Here is a 17,988-nt window from a genome sequence, read left to right as displayed (position 1 = left end):
CTGATGGTTAGAAATATCACATGGGAACTTGAAACTTGATGCACGTCCCGTAACCCAAACCCTGTTTCCATCATCATCATCATCCTATAACACTGAAGCACTTCAATATTAGGATCAATACTGAAGCTATAATGATAATTAATGTTTACTTATTACACAGTAAACTATTTATTATGTGGGTCCTGTAAACCCCTGTATTGTCATGTCTTTTGTGTTGTGTTTTTCTTGGACAGGATGTAACTTAAAGTAATTTCGTTATACAGTTCTCTGTTATAATGACAAATAAAAGCATTCTGATTCTGATTCTGATTCTGACATCTTATTATCTTGCATATATATTATTTTTATTATAGTTTATTATTCTGAACGTTTTTCGGCGCGCTACTCCTCCTACAGCTTTCGTTTTAGGCCCACACAATGAAATATCAAAATGTGCGTATATAAGAAATACACTATATTACCAAAAGTATTCGCTCACCTGCCTTTACTCATACTATGAACTGAAGTGCCATCCCATTCCTAACCCATAGAGTTCAATATGATGTCGGTCCACCTTTTGCAGCTATTACAGCTTCAACTCTTCTGGGAAGACTGTCCACAAGGTTGAGGAGAGTGTTTATAGGAATTTTTGACCATTCTTCCAATAGCGCATTGGTGAGGTCACACACTGATGTTGGTCGAGAAGGCCTGGCTCTCAGTCTCCACTCTAATTCATCCCAAAGGTGTTCTATCGGGTTCAGGTCAGGACTCTGTGCAGGCCAGTCAAGTTCATCCACACCAGACTCTGTCATCCATGTCTTTATGGACCTTGCTTAGTGCACTGGTGCACAGTCATGTTGGAAGAGGAAGGGGCCCGCTCCAAACTGTTCCCACAAGGTTGGGAGCATGGAATTGTCCAAAATGTTTTGGTATCCTGAAGCATTCAAAGTTCCTTTCACTGGAATTAAGGGGCCAAGCCCAGCTCCTGAAAAACAACCCCACACCATAATTCCTCCTCCACCAAATTTCACAGTCGGCACAATGCAGTCTGAAATGTACCGTTCTCCTGGCAACCTCCAAACCCAGACTCGTCCATCAGATTGCCAGATGGAAAAGCGTGATTCATCACTCCAGAGAACGCGTCTCCACTGCTCTAGAGGCCAGTGGCGGCGTGCTTTACACCATTGCATCCGACGCTTTGCATTGCACTTGGTGATGTGTGGCTTGGCTGCAGCTGCTCGGCCATGGAAACCCATTCCATGAAGCTCTCTGCGTACTGTACTTGGGCTAATCTGAAGGTCACATGAAGTTTGTAGCTCTGTAGCAATTGACTGTGCAGAAAGTCGGCGACCTCTTTGCACTATGTGCTTCAGCATCCGCTGACCCCTCTCCGTCACTTTACGTGGCCTACCACTTCGTGGCTGAGTTGCTGTTGTTCCCAAACGCTTCCATTTTGTTATAATAGAGCTGACAGTTGACTGTGGAATATTTAGGAGCGAGGAAATTTCACGACTGGATTTGTTGCACAGGTGGCATCCTATGACAGTTCCACGCTGGAATTCACTGAGCTCCTGAGAGCGGCCCATTCTTTCACAAATGTCTTGTTTCACAGTCTGCATGCCTGAGTGCTTGATTTTATACACCTGTGGCCAGGCCAAGTGATTAGGACACCTGATTCTGATCATTTGAATGGGTGAGCGAATACTTTTGGTAATATAGTGTATAAGAAGTGTGCTATTACTTTTATAAGGAATCCCGAAATTCCAATTTTACAGAAAATTTTGGCCATCTGCAATGAATGGCCAAAACTTCCGAAGGTTCCAGGGCGCAGAGCTTTTGACCTGCATCCACGCACCAAATACAAAAAATGTGCGTCTTGTGGAGAAGAAGCGGCGTGCCGATTTTCAAGCCGCTCCGATTTCCCGTTTTTCCGCAATTCCAGTTTGAAGCCGAAATTTCGGACGCAATACACACTAATGGTGGAACTTTCGGAGAGGTAGCTAGAAATAAAGTCCCCTCTCACTGACACAGATACCCCTTTTCCACCAGGGCTGGTTCGGAGCCGGTGCCTGACTTAGCACCAGTTTTTTGGTTTTCCACAGCCCAAGCTGGGGCCAAACTGGTGCCAAACTGGTTCCAAACTGGTGCTAGGCAAGCACCGACTCCGAGCAGGGGCTAAACAGGAGCCAGAGAAAGAACCGATGACGCGGCCCACCGCGTCATTGGTGGGCGGGGTTACAAAACAAAACAGGAACAGAGACAGAGATGCTGAGACAGAGACGCTGCAGCCACTGGATTGTATGAGTGTGCAGTTTTATGTGTGTTGAAGTGATGAAGCTGCCGTGACAATGTAATTTCCTGCAAAGGATTAATAAAGTATCATTCATTCATTCATTCATGATGGTTATTGTGATTCTGAGCGAGCATCTCGCGCACCCGTCATCACGTTTTCCGAAGACGTCATGACGTGGCTCTGAATTGGCTCCACTTTGGTCTTGACCGGTGGAAAAGCAAACTGGTTCTTCGTTGGCACCAGTTAAGCACCGGCTCTAGCACCGGCTCTAGCACCAGCTACGAACTAGCACCAGGTTTTTTCTGGTGGAAAAGGGGCAAGAGATACACACGCGGCTCTGTATCTCTCCTATTCTGTCTCAAGGGCCACTAGCAGTGCAGCCAATGCATCCCAGCACTGACCCCAAACATAATGGAAGTCAATAGCAACGACCCCAAACACCCTAGCAACCCCATAGCCACCATCCTAACTACCATAGCAACCACCTAGCAACGCCTTAGCAACCACCCCAAACACCATAGCAACTGCCTAGCAACACCCTAGCAACCATCAGGAACACCATAGAAACACCCTAGCAACCACCCAAAACACCATAGCAACCGCCTAGCAACGCCCTAGCAACCACCCAGAACACCATAGCAACTGCCTAGCAACACCCCAGCAACCATCAGGAACACCATAGAAACACCCTAGCAACCACCTAGAACACCATAGCAACCGCCTAGCAACGACTTAGCAACCATCAAGAACACCATAGCAACCACCTAGCAACATCATAGCAACCATCAGTAACACCATAGCAACCGCCTAGCAGCGCCCTAGCAACCACCCAGAACACCATAGCAACCACCTAGCAAGGCCCTAGCAACTATCAGGAAAGCATCTGCCTTGCAGCACCTTAGCAGCACCTTAGCAGCCACCCAGTATACCATAGCAGCTGGCCAAAGACATCCTAGTGGCCACTGAAAAGATGATCAAAACTGCCTGGAAAATACCCGGACCACAGTAACTGCCTTCGAGCCCTCCAATAACACTGCACAACCTACAAACAGCATAGGCCTGGTGGTTTACCACACGGCCAAGCGGTTGCAAGGGTGGCAAGCACATCAAAGTTTCTTCAGAAACTTTACAAAGTCTAGTTAACAATTTATTGTTGCACATGTTTTTTAATGCTGTATTAGCTATTAACTTATGATTACCAATCATGATAACCAATATCTTATAAATGACTTACTAATAATCGTTACAAAGTCATCATCATATATCAACACATCAATGATTGATTTGTTCACAGTGAACTAATGATTTATCGATAACTTACATGTTTATGATATGTTAGCATAGTGTTAATTAATCATTTACAAACGTTTCGCTATATATAATAACTAGTGTCTTATAAATGAATAACTAATAATCATTATTACAGCATTGTAGGTATTATAATATTTTCTGTAATATTTTCTGTAGTATTTAGACAGGTCCCTTGTTGACAGGTTGCAGTCCAGCCCGTTCTCACTCACATCAGATACCGCAGCCACACCCCTTTCTTGTCGGATACCAACGCCAAAAGCAGCCATTTGCAGCCATTTGCAGCCAAAGGCACCTTTTGGTGTCAGGACGAGACACAGGGGATGGCAACCGTGTAATCCTAAACCTACGCTTTCCCTAACCCTAACCAGGTGGTTTTGCTGTCTAAACCTTTCCTAACTTTCACCAGGTGATGCTGACAGGTGACATAAGAGAGAAAGCCTGATTTGTCTCAGACACTGGAGATCTTTGCCGTCGGTGTTGGACGACCTGGAAATGAGAATGTGCTGCACAGTCCCACTGTTTCCTGTCTGATGCCAGGACTGTGATTGGTTGTCAGTGGTGGCATAGCAAGAGTTGCTAGGTAGCACGCTGACCTCGTGGTCCGGTGAACCCGTTGAGGCCGGGGGGGCCCGGCGTGCCACTCTCTCCTTTGATGGGGATCCCAATGGTTTCTCCTGGAGGTCCCGGAGGCCCTGGGCTGCCTGCAGGGAGGAGAGAGGAGACTGCAGTGTACTGTAGAATACTGCAGTATCTGTAGTATTGTAGTATGCTGTATACTGTAGACTGCAACATCCATACTGCAGTACACTGTAATATCTGCACTGCAGTATACTGTAGACTGTTGTTGTAGTGCAGTACTATTCCCTACATATGAAGTTCAAATATTAACAGCCCTCACGTGTTTCAGACATGTAGGACATTTACTGATTTTGGCGCCACCCAGTGGTCTTATATTGCAACTGTACTCACATGGTTTTTATTTTGTCTTTTTCTTTTTCTTTTCTTTTTTTTTTTTTTAACTTGTCAGGGGTTCAGGCCTGTAGGACTGACACCCTATTGTTTTTGTGCTAGTTTTTATTATTATTATTATTATTATTATTATTTTCTCTTCTCCTTTAGAAATGTTTTTGTAAATTCCCATGAGACGGTATGTGGTAGAAACATGAAATTTTGCACATTGGTTGGAAGTTGTGTGCAAATGCTTCCCAAGAAATTTGACCCCAATTGGCCTGATGGGGGCGTTATAATTACAGAAAAACAATTTTCACTTTAAAAATTTGTAACTCCTGTGCTGTAGATCTGATTTACACTAAACTTCGTACAAACATTCCTTGGTTCAAACTCCACAAAACTGCCTTGGGATTTTCTGCCATTTTTATTTTTTTGAAAAACACATTTTTTGACATCTCCTCCTACACCGTAAGTCTGATTGCTTCGCTGTGGATCATCACTGGACAAAGCTGATCAAAAGCTGCATCAGGCTTGTTGATATCTTATTCAGTTTTCAAGATATTGACCAATGAACTTCAAAAGGGCGTGGCGTAGCACATAAATGGACAAAAGTCAACAAAGGTTGGGTCAATCATCACGAAACTTGCAGAATCTGTCCGCATAAGTACCTGAAACAGACCCTGGAAGTTTCACTGAAATCGACCACTAGGCGGTGCTATAAATGCAAAACCACGCATGGAACAACACAAATCAGACTATAAATCAGAAGTTGTTTGTCCCATCACCACAAAACTCACAGGATATGTCCACATCAGCAACTAAAACATACCCTAAAAGTTACTTTCAATGAAGCAGATTTTAACTTCTAATGGTCTTTGTTGGCTTGAACCCTGGAATTGGAACATGACGCTATATTTTATGTTTTGTTTTTCTTTCATGTTCACCCCTAGTAAAATATTGAGAAAATCTTCTACACATTCACATCTCTTATTTACCTTTCTGCCCTTTCGGTCCAGCACATCCAGGAGCTGCAGCTGTTCCGTCAAGCCCTCTCTCTCCCTTCGTCCCTGGGAGGCCGGGTAGTCCACTGGCCCCCGGGCTCCCAGGGGCCCCGTCTGGACCTGAGGGCCCCATCAGGCCTGAACCACACATGGTTAGATTAAACTAAATCATCACAGAAATACTTTGTCACTCATCATGAATTATTCCAGGCTGTTCCATCTGTTATAAGCAGTGATGGGAGTAACGGCGTTACAAAGTAACAGCGTTACTAACGGCGTTACTTTTATCAGTAACGAGTAATTAAAGAAATTAGTTTAGTTTCCTCCGTTGTAACGCTGTTACCGTTACTGACAATAAAATGCGACGTTACTTGCCGTTACTTACTACTAATACTTATTATTATTATTTTACTATCCTGTTCAAAAAATGTGCGTCTTGTGGAGAATAAGCGGTGTGTCAATTTTCAAACCGGTCGGACTTTGCAGTTTTTCGTAACTTATCAACATGCATGGAGAATGACTGAGCACAAATTAGAAGAACTGTCTGTATTCTCCAACGGCAGAGCGGATAGTTTCGCCGCCGGTCGTATAGAAGACCACGGGTTCAATTCCCCATCGTGACTAACTGACATCACTACTTTAAACTATATTGAATTACTTTTTCAAAGTAACGTGCCCAACACTGACAATGATAGATGAAATTTGACAGCAATGTCCACACTGAAACAGCAACACAAAAATATGTGCATTAATAAGAGGATTTAAGAAAAGAAAAAAGTAATCATAAAAATTACTTTCCCCAGTAATTGAATTACTCTTCTGCAGCAGTAATTGAGTAGTAATCAAAATTACTTTTTTACATAAGTAATTAGTAATTGTAACTTATTAGTTTTGTGAATAATTGGTCCCAACACTGGTTATAAGGGTGCTGTGACCTCTGACCCTTGACCTCCTAACTGCCTGTTGTCTGTAATGTCGGTGACCTCAGGTTTCTCGTAACATGAGTTCTATCGGGGAGACCACCTGCTACACCAGTCACTCAAACCAATCAGAAGCTGACCCATTTTCTGCTCCCATTTCTGTTTCCTATCAGTTTGTTTTTTTTCACGGGTTCATTCATATTTTTTCTCTTCCTTCTAAGCCAGTGTCAATTTAGTTGACTAAAACTGTGACTACAAGTGCTCAATATAATTTTTTTCATTGACAAATTCAAGACAACAGTTAAATAAAAGTTAATCTATAATGAGAAAAACTAGATGAAAATGTTGTGACGCTTTTGTCAACAAATGAACGTTAGACTAAAATGCCAGGAAGAGACGAGTTGGGAAGAGAACCAATCAGACGCCTCTTGCTGCACAGATGATTTTGCAGGTGCACAGTATTGGACTGTCTGGTCTAACAGGAAGTCACAGTTTCAAGCTCAGTGTTTCAATGTTTTCACTCTAGCCAGCTAAGGTTAGCGAACAAAGTGTTATTTGTTCTTTTACAAGCTGATTTTATTTAAGCTTATTTCAGCTTCTGATGAGAGAACTCAATGCTTCGGAGCCGATCCATGAAAAGAACACTTAAAACGAGAAACTGTAATACGCCTTTTCTGGGCTCTCATGTTGCAGAAACTTGATGTTACACATGTACTTTTCCCGAAAAAATCTCTTAATGTCAATGAATGTTTCACTTTGTTCAGCAAAATCTCATTTTGCTGTCTCAAACGAGTCTCTCCTGGTTTAAACTGAGCTGCAGTCTTTTGCCTCTGGACACAAACAAAGACTCCATCAAAATGATCCCCGTGATCATCAAAAACTCCACTCATATTTTCTTGTTTTCTGCTGTTTTGGGATCATTTGCTTCTCTCAACTGTAATATTATATAATATAACACATCTCAGTGTTACAGTACAAAACAAAACTTCACCTTTCTGACCGCTGGGTCCTGGCTGTCCGGGATCTCCACAGGGCCCAGGGGAACCCTGAGGTCCCGGGTATCCGGGGAAGCCCGGAGAACCCGTTTTACCCACAGGGCCTTGGGGGCCGACACCTGGGAGACCCTCAGGTCCGATCACTCCTTTCTCCCCCAGGAAACCTTAAGGAGGACAGACGACATCAACATCTGTATAGCATGTTTACTATCTGACATCTAACATCTGTCTGACATCTGTCTGAATCAAACATCTGTCTGAATCTAACATCTGTTTAACATCTGTCTGACATCTGTCTGAATCTAACATCTGTCTAACATCTGTCTGAATCTAACATCTGTGTGACATCTGTCTGAATCTAACATCTGTGTGACATCTGTCTGAATCTAACATCTGTCTGACATCTGTCTGAATCTAACATCTGTCTGACATCTGTCTGAATCTAACATCTGTCTGAATCTAACATCTGTCTAACATCTGTCTGAATCTAACATCTGTCTGAATCTAACATCTGTCTAACATCTGTCTGAATCTAACATCTGTCTGAATCTAACATCTGTCTGACATCTGTCTGAATCTAACATCTGTGTGACATCTGTGTGGAAAGTGAAATCCAAAGGTGTGTTGTTGTATTTGTTCCTGTCGGTGTGGTGTGTGTTCTCCGTCATGCTGCAGCAGAACCCTCTGGTTCTCAGCACAGGAAGGAGCTCCGGCAGCATCACGCTGCCATGGAGCAGCAGGTGGGAACTGGCAGAGTTTCAGCGTCATGTTTAAATCTCTTCTAAAATCTCATGTTTGTACTATGGCCTTTTAATGGTTTAACTCTTTTTATCTCTTTTATTTACATAACTTTGTTTTATTGTTTTTTGGAATATTGTTTGTATTTTGTTTTATTGTAATTTGCTATCACTGTAATTTTGTGTTTTTATTTTTTAATGTAATTTTGCTTACGTAAGTGCAATACAAAGGTGTAATAATAATTTTAAAAAATATTATTATCATAATTATTGTTGTTGGTGGTGGTTTTGTTGTAACTGTACTTTTTACAGAAATAAGTTTAATTGCATCTGTCTTTTATTTATTTAAAACCTCGGGAGACACATTGAGGGCAAGCCTCATTTTCAGTGGTGCTGAGGTACAATACAACAATATAAACAAAACAAGATAAGACAGTATTATCAACACAGCAACAAGGTTAGGTTATAGGAATAGCAGAAGCTAAAAACAAATACAGCTGATATTTGCAGAATTTGCAATCAATCAACAAAACTGACTGACACGTTAATTCCACTCACTGAGTGGAATTAACATGGATAACTTGAGCTGTTTCTGAAGCATGTTCCAAAGATACGAGGCGTAGTAACAGAAAGCAGATCTACCCAGTTCAGTATGAATCGGAGGAATATCCAAGTTGAGCTTCATCTCTCCAAAGAAGCATGGATGACAGATAAGAGCTTTTTTTTTTTTTTTTTTTTTTTTAAATGGCTTTATAAATAAATAAATACAAGTGCTGATCCCTTCTGTTGCTAGACCAGGGAGCCCAGTTTTCTGGTACAGTAAGCAGTGGTGTGTCATAATTATTCCCAGTTATGAAGCGGAGTGCCGAGTGGAACATGGGGAGAAAAGGTGACTGAATGTTGCCAAATTTAACACACTGGGATCTGCCGCTGAGATAATTCTTAAACCACAGACAACTGGCATGGTCAAAACCTATAGCTGACAGTTGTTGGAGAAGCAGAGGGTGATGGACAGTGTCAAAAGCTTTGGCTAAATCAATGAACAGAGCAGCACAGTGTTTTTTAACATCAAGCAAGGCCAGTACATTATTCAAGACCAGAGTGGCTACAGAAATGGTGCTATGCATAGGCCTGAAGCCAGACTGAAAAGGAGAAAGTATGGAATGAGTGGATAAAAACGTTTTTAGCTGTTGGTTGACAAGGGATTCAAGAATTTTAGCAAGGCAAGATCATTTAGAAATTGGCCAATAGTTATTTAGGTCAGATTTGGAACCACCCCTGTGAAGGGGAGGAACATAGGCAGTCTTCCATACAGTAGGAATGATGGAAGATGCAATACTTAGATTAAAAATGTGAGTTATGGAACCAGAGACCAACTGCGCAAATAATTTTAAAGAGAAAGGTTCCAGCTTGTCATCCCCAGCTTTTTGCCTAGGACCAATATGGCCTAACGCATCAGCAACCATTCTACATGACACAGGGATTAAACTAAAGGAGCAATTATGTACAGTATTAGTATTATCAAGGGGTGGCATTTGCTCACTGACATGCACCATGAGGATGGAGATTTTCGAATAAATGACCAGAAGTTACAACGTGTTTGCTGAAAGCAGTGCAGATTTAAAAGTCATCATATATTTGAGTGGAGCCGTCAACAACATGGGCAGGTAAAGAGGTGCTGGTGTTGTTTGAGGCAGACCTAACTATTTTCCAAAATTTGCTGGGGTTATAAGTTGAGTCTGTAAATGAACGGAAATAATAATCAGATTTGGCCTTTTTGACAGCATCAGTGCACTTGTTCCTTAATTTCTTAAAGGCAAGCCAGTGATCAGAATTATTGGTACACCTAGCCAGAGTCCAAGCTTTGTTTCTAGAATAAAATAAATTGGAAAGTTCAGCAGAGAACCAGGGAGTAGCTTGACAATTTGTCCTCATATTTTTAAAAGGAGCATGTTTATCTAAAACCTTATTAAAAACAGTTGAAAAATAATTTGAAGCATGTTCAGGGTCCAGGATTTTGAGTGTGTCAGCTATTGGACTCAAGAAAAGGTTGTGACGGCTTCTTGCCTAGCAGGGCCTGCTGGGTGTGGGTATGTGTTTCCCCCTGTTGTTGTGTGTGTGTGTGTGTGTGTGTGTTCCTGTGTTGCAGGTTGCTGGTGGGCGGAGACTTGTTACCCCAATGGGGAGCACCTGATCAGGCTCCCAGGGGTTAAAAGGCCCCCTCCCATTCTCTCTTTCTCCCTCTCATCCGCTCTGATGGCAGCATGATTCTTGTTTGGTTGGCGTTGGTCTGGTTAGGTTTTGTTCTTCTCATACAACACCCCTCACTCACCATTTTCCACTCATCCATCTGCAGACACACTGACATTACAGATTTACACACCTCATAACTTTCGACTGTTTTTTTTTTTGTGGTTATTTTATGTTAATTAATCTTTAGATATTTATGTTAACACTGTGTACCTCCACTATTTGTCACGGCTCATAATCCGGGTTGTGACAAGGTCATGTAAGAAAGCCTGGTCATTAAAATTTCTCAAGCTTCTTCTGACCACTACATGTGAGTTTGTGGGTAACTGTTTCACATTTCTGACACAGACAATTGGGCAGTGGTCACTAACACCAAGATCTAAAACACCACAGGAACAGTATTTCTCTGGTCTGTTAGTTAAAATAAGATCAATTAAACTAGATTTAGCAGGATCCTTCAGATAGGGATGAGCAGGATGAGAGAAAGCTGAAAGAAGTCAAAATAAAATAATAAAAAAAACAGTTATTTGAGACTATTAGAAGCTGTTGAGAGCCAGTTCAAGTTCAAGTCACCAAAAATGGCTGTCTCACAAATCAGCTAGTGGTGCAATTAATTCACTTAGTTTATCAAGGTCTGCTGAGGGGGTGGAAGGTGTCCTATAGACACCAACAACTGTACATTTATAAATGTATTATGGCCCAGATCAACTTTTAGGGAGAGAAATTCAAAATATTTGGGGATAGAGACTGAGGCCAGCACAAGAACAGGAAAAGAAGATTTAACAAAGATAGCAACACCACCTGCTTTGCCCGCTCTATCTGCTCTAAAATGTTAAAACCATCTAACGACACTTTTTTACGATCAACGTGTTTTTTAAGCCAAGTTTCAGATAAAATCAAGACATCAGGATGAGTTTGAGATAACAGGATTTTTAAATGATCAAATCTATTAGGGTTTAATAAACTACAAATATTTAAATGCAAAAAACCAAGACCTGTCTGGTCTTAAAAGCTGATGGATCATCAATATTTGCACCCACAGTGGGAACGGAGGAACAAGAAGATGGCTTAGGAGCTGAACAAGCTGGTCTAAGTTGATTTTCGTTTTGGGGCTGAATTTCAACAATAATAAGGTTGCTGAGGCATGCACCAGGCTGTTTTGGAACAAACCTTGAGTGGTAATTATTAGTGTTTAAAACCTGGATAGGAAAAATAAGAATACTGGGGGCAGGTGCATGCTTTGAACACAAGATGGAGCTAACAGACAGGTCTACAGGGTATGCAGCGGCAGGACCCACACAGTTAATACCAGTAACTGTAGTGGGATGGACAGAAATCTGACTAAGGCTGTGCCGCTTTGCATGTCAGAGCCTAAAGGCTGGAAAGTTTTCTAAAGTTTGTAAAGTTTGTAAGTTTGTAAAGTATCTGTTAATGTTTCATATCAAATTTTCATATCAATGCTTTTCACTGAATTACTGAACTGAACTGAACAGACCTGAATTAACTTGACATGTTAACATGTTTACCTGGAGGTCCTATGCGTCCTGGAGCACCCCGTGGCCCTGGGGAGCCAATGCGTCCTGCATCGCAGAGTTCTGCTCTGGGGCCTGGGGGGCCGACTCTGCCTGGAGCCCCATCCTGTCCTCTCGGGCCCTTGGCCCCGGGGCCCCCAGACAGACCTGAGATTCCTGGACAACCACAGGAAGTTATTTAGAAACCCTGGCACTGACCTGCAGGCAACAGCCCACCAGAAAGGACCAGGACCAGAAAACTTCCTCAAAATCCAGAGAAATCTTAACATACTAGAGACACTGATCACAGGCAGTTCTTTGCAGGGATGCCATTGCCATACCATTTTTTCAGACTGAGCACAAATACTAAGTAGTCACTTAAACGTACTCCACATTACGGAGTACTAACATTTGTACTTTTCAATATTCAGTTTAAAAAGAAGTGAGCTTGGTGATTCAGAAGACATTGTTTATTTTCAACACTTGAATTGACTCTGTCACTGAGTTCTGAAAATACAACATAAACCTTTCAAAGTAAAAAAAACAACAACATGGAATTTTATGGCAGAGCAGGTTCTGGAGTGATGTGTCGGCATGAAAGGTTGAGCTCTGTTCAAGGTGTGTACCCACCTGTGCCCAGCACCCCACACCTGTTAGGGCTTTTATTTTAAAGTTGCCAGGTTTATTTCCACTGGCCCAGCCAAGGGGCCCTACCCAGCCAGGGGGGCCCTGCCCAGCCACAGAGGTGCATCTCTACTTCTTGATTTGTCTGTGCCCACCAGGGTGGCAAATTACAAATGTTTTTAGTCCAGCAGACACAGTGGAAATCACACACACACACACACACACACACACACACACACACACACACACACTGATGTCAGAAGCGACAAGAGTGACAAGAATGCACTTTCATCAGCTGACATGTTGAACTCTCTTCATGCTTCATGCTCCTCTGCATTATGTCAGGAACACCACATGCTTACCTGATATTCCCTCAGGCCCAGGTGGGCCCGGGACGCCTTTAGGTCCCTGTCGGCCTGGTGGCCCTGTGAAACCAATGAGTCCCGGGGGCCCGATGTCAGAGTCTCCAGCGGGGCCTTTCAGGCCTGGGGCCCCTGGGAGACCAGGAGAGCCTGGAGGCACAGGCAGCCTGGGTGAGTTAAGCTGCTCATTTACATGCTTTGAGTGATATTTATTTTGTATTTTTACATTTTATTTATATCTTTTATATATTTATAGTTTTCAGTGTGGAGTTAGAGAACCTCTCCCAGCATGCACTGTGCTGAAGCCTATCCCAGCATGTACAACATACAGCCATCTGGTTTTCCTCTGATTGGTCGAGTCAGAGGTCAGATGCTGAAAGCAGTCTTGGACATCAGGGATGAGGACCATGTGGACTCTATCCAGCTTAGCCAGGAAGTACTGTTAAGGTTAAGACACGCCGACCTGGTTAGGTAAAGGTTCTGATTGACTTAAGACTGTTTCAGACACACATCTGAAAAATGTCTTCCTGATTACACCTGATAGAGTCTACACATTCCTCATCCCTGAGAATCATTCCGGATGCCTGAAGCTGCTCAGCAACGCGAGCAACACAGCACCATGCTGCATCAAGTCATCTGAACATTAAATTTAGTTTAATTTGGCTAACAACCATCACATCTCTGGATGTTCCCTGTGTGGAAAGTGTGTGTGTTTGACTAGATGAGCGGCTAGTCCTGCAAACTCACGTCCTCATTAGTGTCTTTGTAACAGATGTGACACAACAACAGCACACAAAACATCAAGGTAAATATGGAAACATGGCAAAACAGATGAAAATACTAAGAACAAGCCCTGGAGGGGCTGAGAGGGCGGGGCTCCTGAGGGACTGAGGGGGCGGTGCTCTGTGGGGACTAAGGGGGTGGAGCTCCGTGGGGACTAAGGGGGTGGAGCTCCGTGGGGACTGAGGGTGCGGGGCTCTGGGGGGACTAAGGGGGCGAAGCTCTGGGGGGACTGACCCCATATATATGTATATCATGCCGCAGTGCGGTACCTGGTTCTCCATCATAGCTGGCACCCTCAGCTCCTTCGTCTCCTAGATCTCCTGCAAAACCTGGAGCTCCTGCAGAGGGAGGAGGGGTGGGGTCCTGGTTAAGATGAGTTCTTCATATTTGTGGAGATGATAGTTACAGTTACAGTTATATGTTCACACTGACCCAAACCAACCAAACCAAGGAGGTAAACACACCAGGCTTTGATTCAGCCAGACTAATCATGGCTGGTAAGGAAACCAGGAGAATGGGCTGGGAACCAGCCCAGAATGGGCTGGTTCCAGACCAGCGCGGACTGGTTCCAGACCAGCGCGGACTGGTTCCAGACCAGCGCGGACTGGTTCCAGACCAGCGTGGACTGGTTCCAAACCAGTACAGGCTGGTTCAACACCAGTACAGGCTGGCTCCAGACTGGTTGAGTACCTTTGGGTCCGGGTGGTCCGGGAAGTCCGAGCTCGCCTCTCTCTCCCTTCAGTCCATCGGGGCCAGGAGGACCTCGATAACCTGGAGGACCTGGACGCCCTGGGCAGCCTGGAGAGACAGACAGCTGGTAGACAGACAGGCAGAGAGACAGACAAAGAGACAGGCAGACAGGTCGACAGACAGGCAGGTAGACAGCAGAGAGAGACAGACAGGCAGACAGACAGACAGGTAGACAGACAGACAGAAAGACAAGCAGGAAGACAGACACACAGGTATTTACCTTGGTGTCCGACCTCGCCCTTCTCGCCCGGGGCTCCAGGGTTACTAGGCACACAGGGCAGAGTGTCACCTGGAGGGAGGGGGTGGAGTCTGACCTGTTACTCTGCTCTGATGTTTTATTTCTTTACAGCTGGAACAGAGAACTTGTTAATAATCATCATACTGTTGTAGAAGAACATGGGAAACAGATTTGGCCTATCCCCAACGATTCTCACATGTCTGACAAAAGTAATCATCTCAAATCGTTTTTTTCATGGATCTTTCATAGAGAAAGAGCTTCACTTGCCAGAGAAGTTTGGAATAACCAGAAGAGGAAGAACCGAGTAGTTAGTGTGAGCAGTAATAGCCACTACGGCTGAAAAGTCCAGCCCACATTGTTTCATCTCCAGGAAACGCAACAGTATCAAACATCACATCAAACCAGCAGAGATCCCTTTTCTTCCTTTTTTCACCTGTGTGAAGAACAGTTCTCAATGCCAGCCCAATCCCAACAGGGCCGCTGGGTTCAGGCTCACTTTGAGAACTCCACTCAGGATGTGGTTGGGGTGAAGGGATCACAATCTGCCCTTAATACATCTTGGTTGCATTTCCACCTGGATTTCTACGTGGTCTGATCTGTTCATCCAGGACGCAGGTAACAATCAGGTGGGAGGGGGGTCACAAACAAATTCAGGTCACAGCATATCAGTGAGGCATGACATGTGGATCTAGCCGGAAGAAGCCTCTCGATGAGAAGGAAAACTAAAAGATGGAACCCTGAGCGTTGTCAGACATGTAGATCCGTTTGAATCACCAGACTAACTCACTGTGTTGACTGTGCTGACAGCATGATGTCTCAGCTTTACTCCTTACCCCTAATACCCTTGGGCCCTGGAAGGCCGTTGGGCCCCGCAGGTCCTGGATCCCCAGGGTCCCCTCGCTGTCCCATGGCCCCAACTACATCTGGTCCTGGGGGACCTGTGGGCCCTGGAAAGCCCTTGGATCCCTGAAGTCCTGGGAAACCTCTGTCACCAGGAAACCCGGGGTAACTGTCACCCTGACAGTCAACACACATGGTTTAAATTCCATTCCATTCCAGGCAGAAAAACTCAACCCAAACACCATGTGTTCAGTTACGGTTATTTATCTTAGTTTCATGGATGCTTCATTCAGTATTTATATATTTTAAATTACACTCTTACTCAGGGACTTTCACCTTTTTGTCTCATTTATTAAAACAATTTTGCCTTTGCACTGACCTTGGGGAACAATACTCATTCAACATTACGTGTATACTGTTGAATGACAAAAACATAAAATGAATGTTTTTCTTTGACAAGCAACATTTTTGAGACAATATATTGAGCTGAGTGGTAAAACACACTGATGGCTGGGTCGTTACAGGAATGTAACTACCACTGTTCTGCCAGATTTTGTGCTTTAAAATTTTGTTTTTTTTGATTACACAACAGAGCCTCCTGCTGTGCTTCAGAGGCCGGGTCCCATTGTTTGGGTAGCTGATCATGACTGACCTCAGAACCAGGTTCTCCAGGGGCCCCAGGGACCCCGTTGTTTCCTCTTCTCCCTGTGAAGCCTGGTCTACCTGGGGGGCCCTGCCGACCCTGAGTCCCTTTCTCACCTGGACACCCCAAAAGATACATTATAACTCACTTAGACACACACATGCAGCAAACATGCAGGGTTACATTTAGATTCAGTGACACATCATCAGTCTCTAGACTACAAAACAGAAACTTCCTGCCTTAAATCTTAAATCAAAGGTGATTGGTTGGTAGAGCCCCATGTGACTGAAGGGTCACAACCTGGAGGCGGAGCCTGGGGCTACTATTGAGGATGATGTCATCATCTGTGACACATGGTTCTACCATTAGTCTCTGGGAGAAGTTCTGCCTGTTGACATTTAGTTGGTGGTTTAGTCGTTTAGTCATTTAGTTGTTTTCCTCACTCAGGTCCTAACTCCAGTTACCATGGTTACCAAACAGGTGAGATAGGCTCTGCAAGTTAGGACGTTTCTGGGAGATGACAGTTGTTTAATGTAAAGCAAACTAACTCTGTTCTTAGTCACACATTCACATGCACTGGGCTGGTGGTCAGGGTCAGATCAGCAATTGGATCAGGGCTCAGGGATCACTTTCTTTAAAAAATGAAAAAAGTTTGTTGCTTCTCAGCGTCCACATACCTTTAACATCCACCACAATTAGGTCTCCTTTCTGACCTTTGACCCCTCTGACCCCCGGGAACCCCCGCAGACCCTAAGAACCAAAACAAGCAGAATGGAAATCATCCTGGCTGTTCTTTCTTCAGAATTATCAGGGCGCTCTGACCTCTGACCTGACTCACCTCTCTGCCTGGCTCACCAGTGTCTCCAGGTGAACCGGGGTCTCCTCTGGCCCCCGTGGCCCCCTGCAGCCCTGGTAACCCTGGCAACCCTGTCTCACCCACAGAGCCGATGGGGCCTGGCATCTCAATCGGAGGACCGCACAAACACTCCCCAATACTACCTACAACACACACACACACACACACACACACACACACACAGACACAGTCAGCTGTTCAGTCAGCACTGTTGGTACCTCTGACTTAACAACTGTCACTGAGTCCAGGAACTGACCTTTAACCCCTGTGAAGCCCCTGGCCCCTGGGGGCCCCTGTTGCCCCGGCTCCCCGGGTTCTCCTGGAGCCCCAGGCAGACAGTAGTAACCTTCAGACATCAGGAGAACAGATCAGGAGACACTTTAATATCATGACTGGATCATATGAATTATAAAATAAATTGTTCCATCATTTGGTAAGGGGGTTAAAAAGACCAAAACCAAAACAAAGGTGTGGTGTTGTATTTTTCATGTCAACGTGTGTTTTCTTCTCTGGATCTGCTTCCTTCATGTTGGAGCAGAACTCTCTGGTTCTCACCACAGGGAAGCAGCTCGTGGACCAAACCTGGTGGATGTGTTTCACTCACATGCGGCAGATTAACGCTAACCACCTGAACCAGGTGCCGGGCTGTCTGAGCTCTTCATTATTTTAAGTTCTGTACGAGGTAATGTTTAGTGTTAGGATTCAGTATGTATGTTGGGTAATAACAGCAGAGACCTGGAGCCCCCTGCTCTCCCTTTGGCCCTCGGAGCCCCCGGGCTCCTTGTTTTCCAGGCTCTCCAGGTGTGGGTCCGTCAAGAAAGAGCCGACCTGGCTCTCCTTTTTCTCCCATGGATCCTGGGATGCCCTGTGGTCCCGGGACACCACGAGGTCCTGAGCAGAGACACAGAAATACTTTGACTTCTCCCTGCAGGTGACACAAACTA

The 17,988-nt window shown here is 44.3% G+C and overlaps 1 protein-coding gene across 1 annotated transcript in view; it reads right to left on the bottom strand.

The window, feature by feature from the left end:
- LOC115369841 (collagen alpha-4(IV) chain) overlaps positions 1–17,988 on the bottom strand; it is a 95,294-nt gene that overhangs the window by 31,294 nt on the left and 46,012 nt on the right. Inside the window, 14 exon segments of the mRNA XM_074933728.1 lie at positions 4,177–4,284; positions 5,530–5,673; positions 7,447–7,614; positions 11,964–12,125; positions 12,935–13,084; positions 13,987–14,055; positions 14,408–14,515; positions 14,688–14,756; positions 15,539–15,722; positions 16,198–16,304; positions 16,866–16,938; positions 17,027–17,187; positions 17,301–17,390; positions 17,780–17,935. Coding sequence (XP_074789829.1) covers positions 4,177–4,284; positions 5,530–5,673; positions 7,447–7,614; positions 11,964–12,125; positions 12,935–13,084; positions 13,987–14,055; positions 14,408–14,515; positions 14,688–14,756; positions 15,539–15,722; positions 16,198–16,304; positions 16,866–16,938; positions 17,027–17,187; positions 17,301–17,390; positions 17,780–17,935 — 1,749 coding nt within the window.

The sequence above is a fragment of the Myripristis murdjan genome, chromosome 13 (assembly GCF_902150065.1).
Source record: "Myripristis murdjan chromosome 13, fMyrMur1.1, whole genome shotgun sequence".
Classification (NCBI taxonomy): domain Eukaryota; kingdom Metazoa; phylum Chordata; class Actinopteri; order Holocentriformes; family Holocentridae; genus Myripristis; species Myripristis murdjan.
The sequence above is the reverse complement of the archived record's forward strand: the minus strand, read 5'-3'. Positions and strand labels throughout refer to the sequence as shown.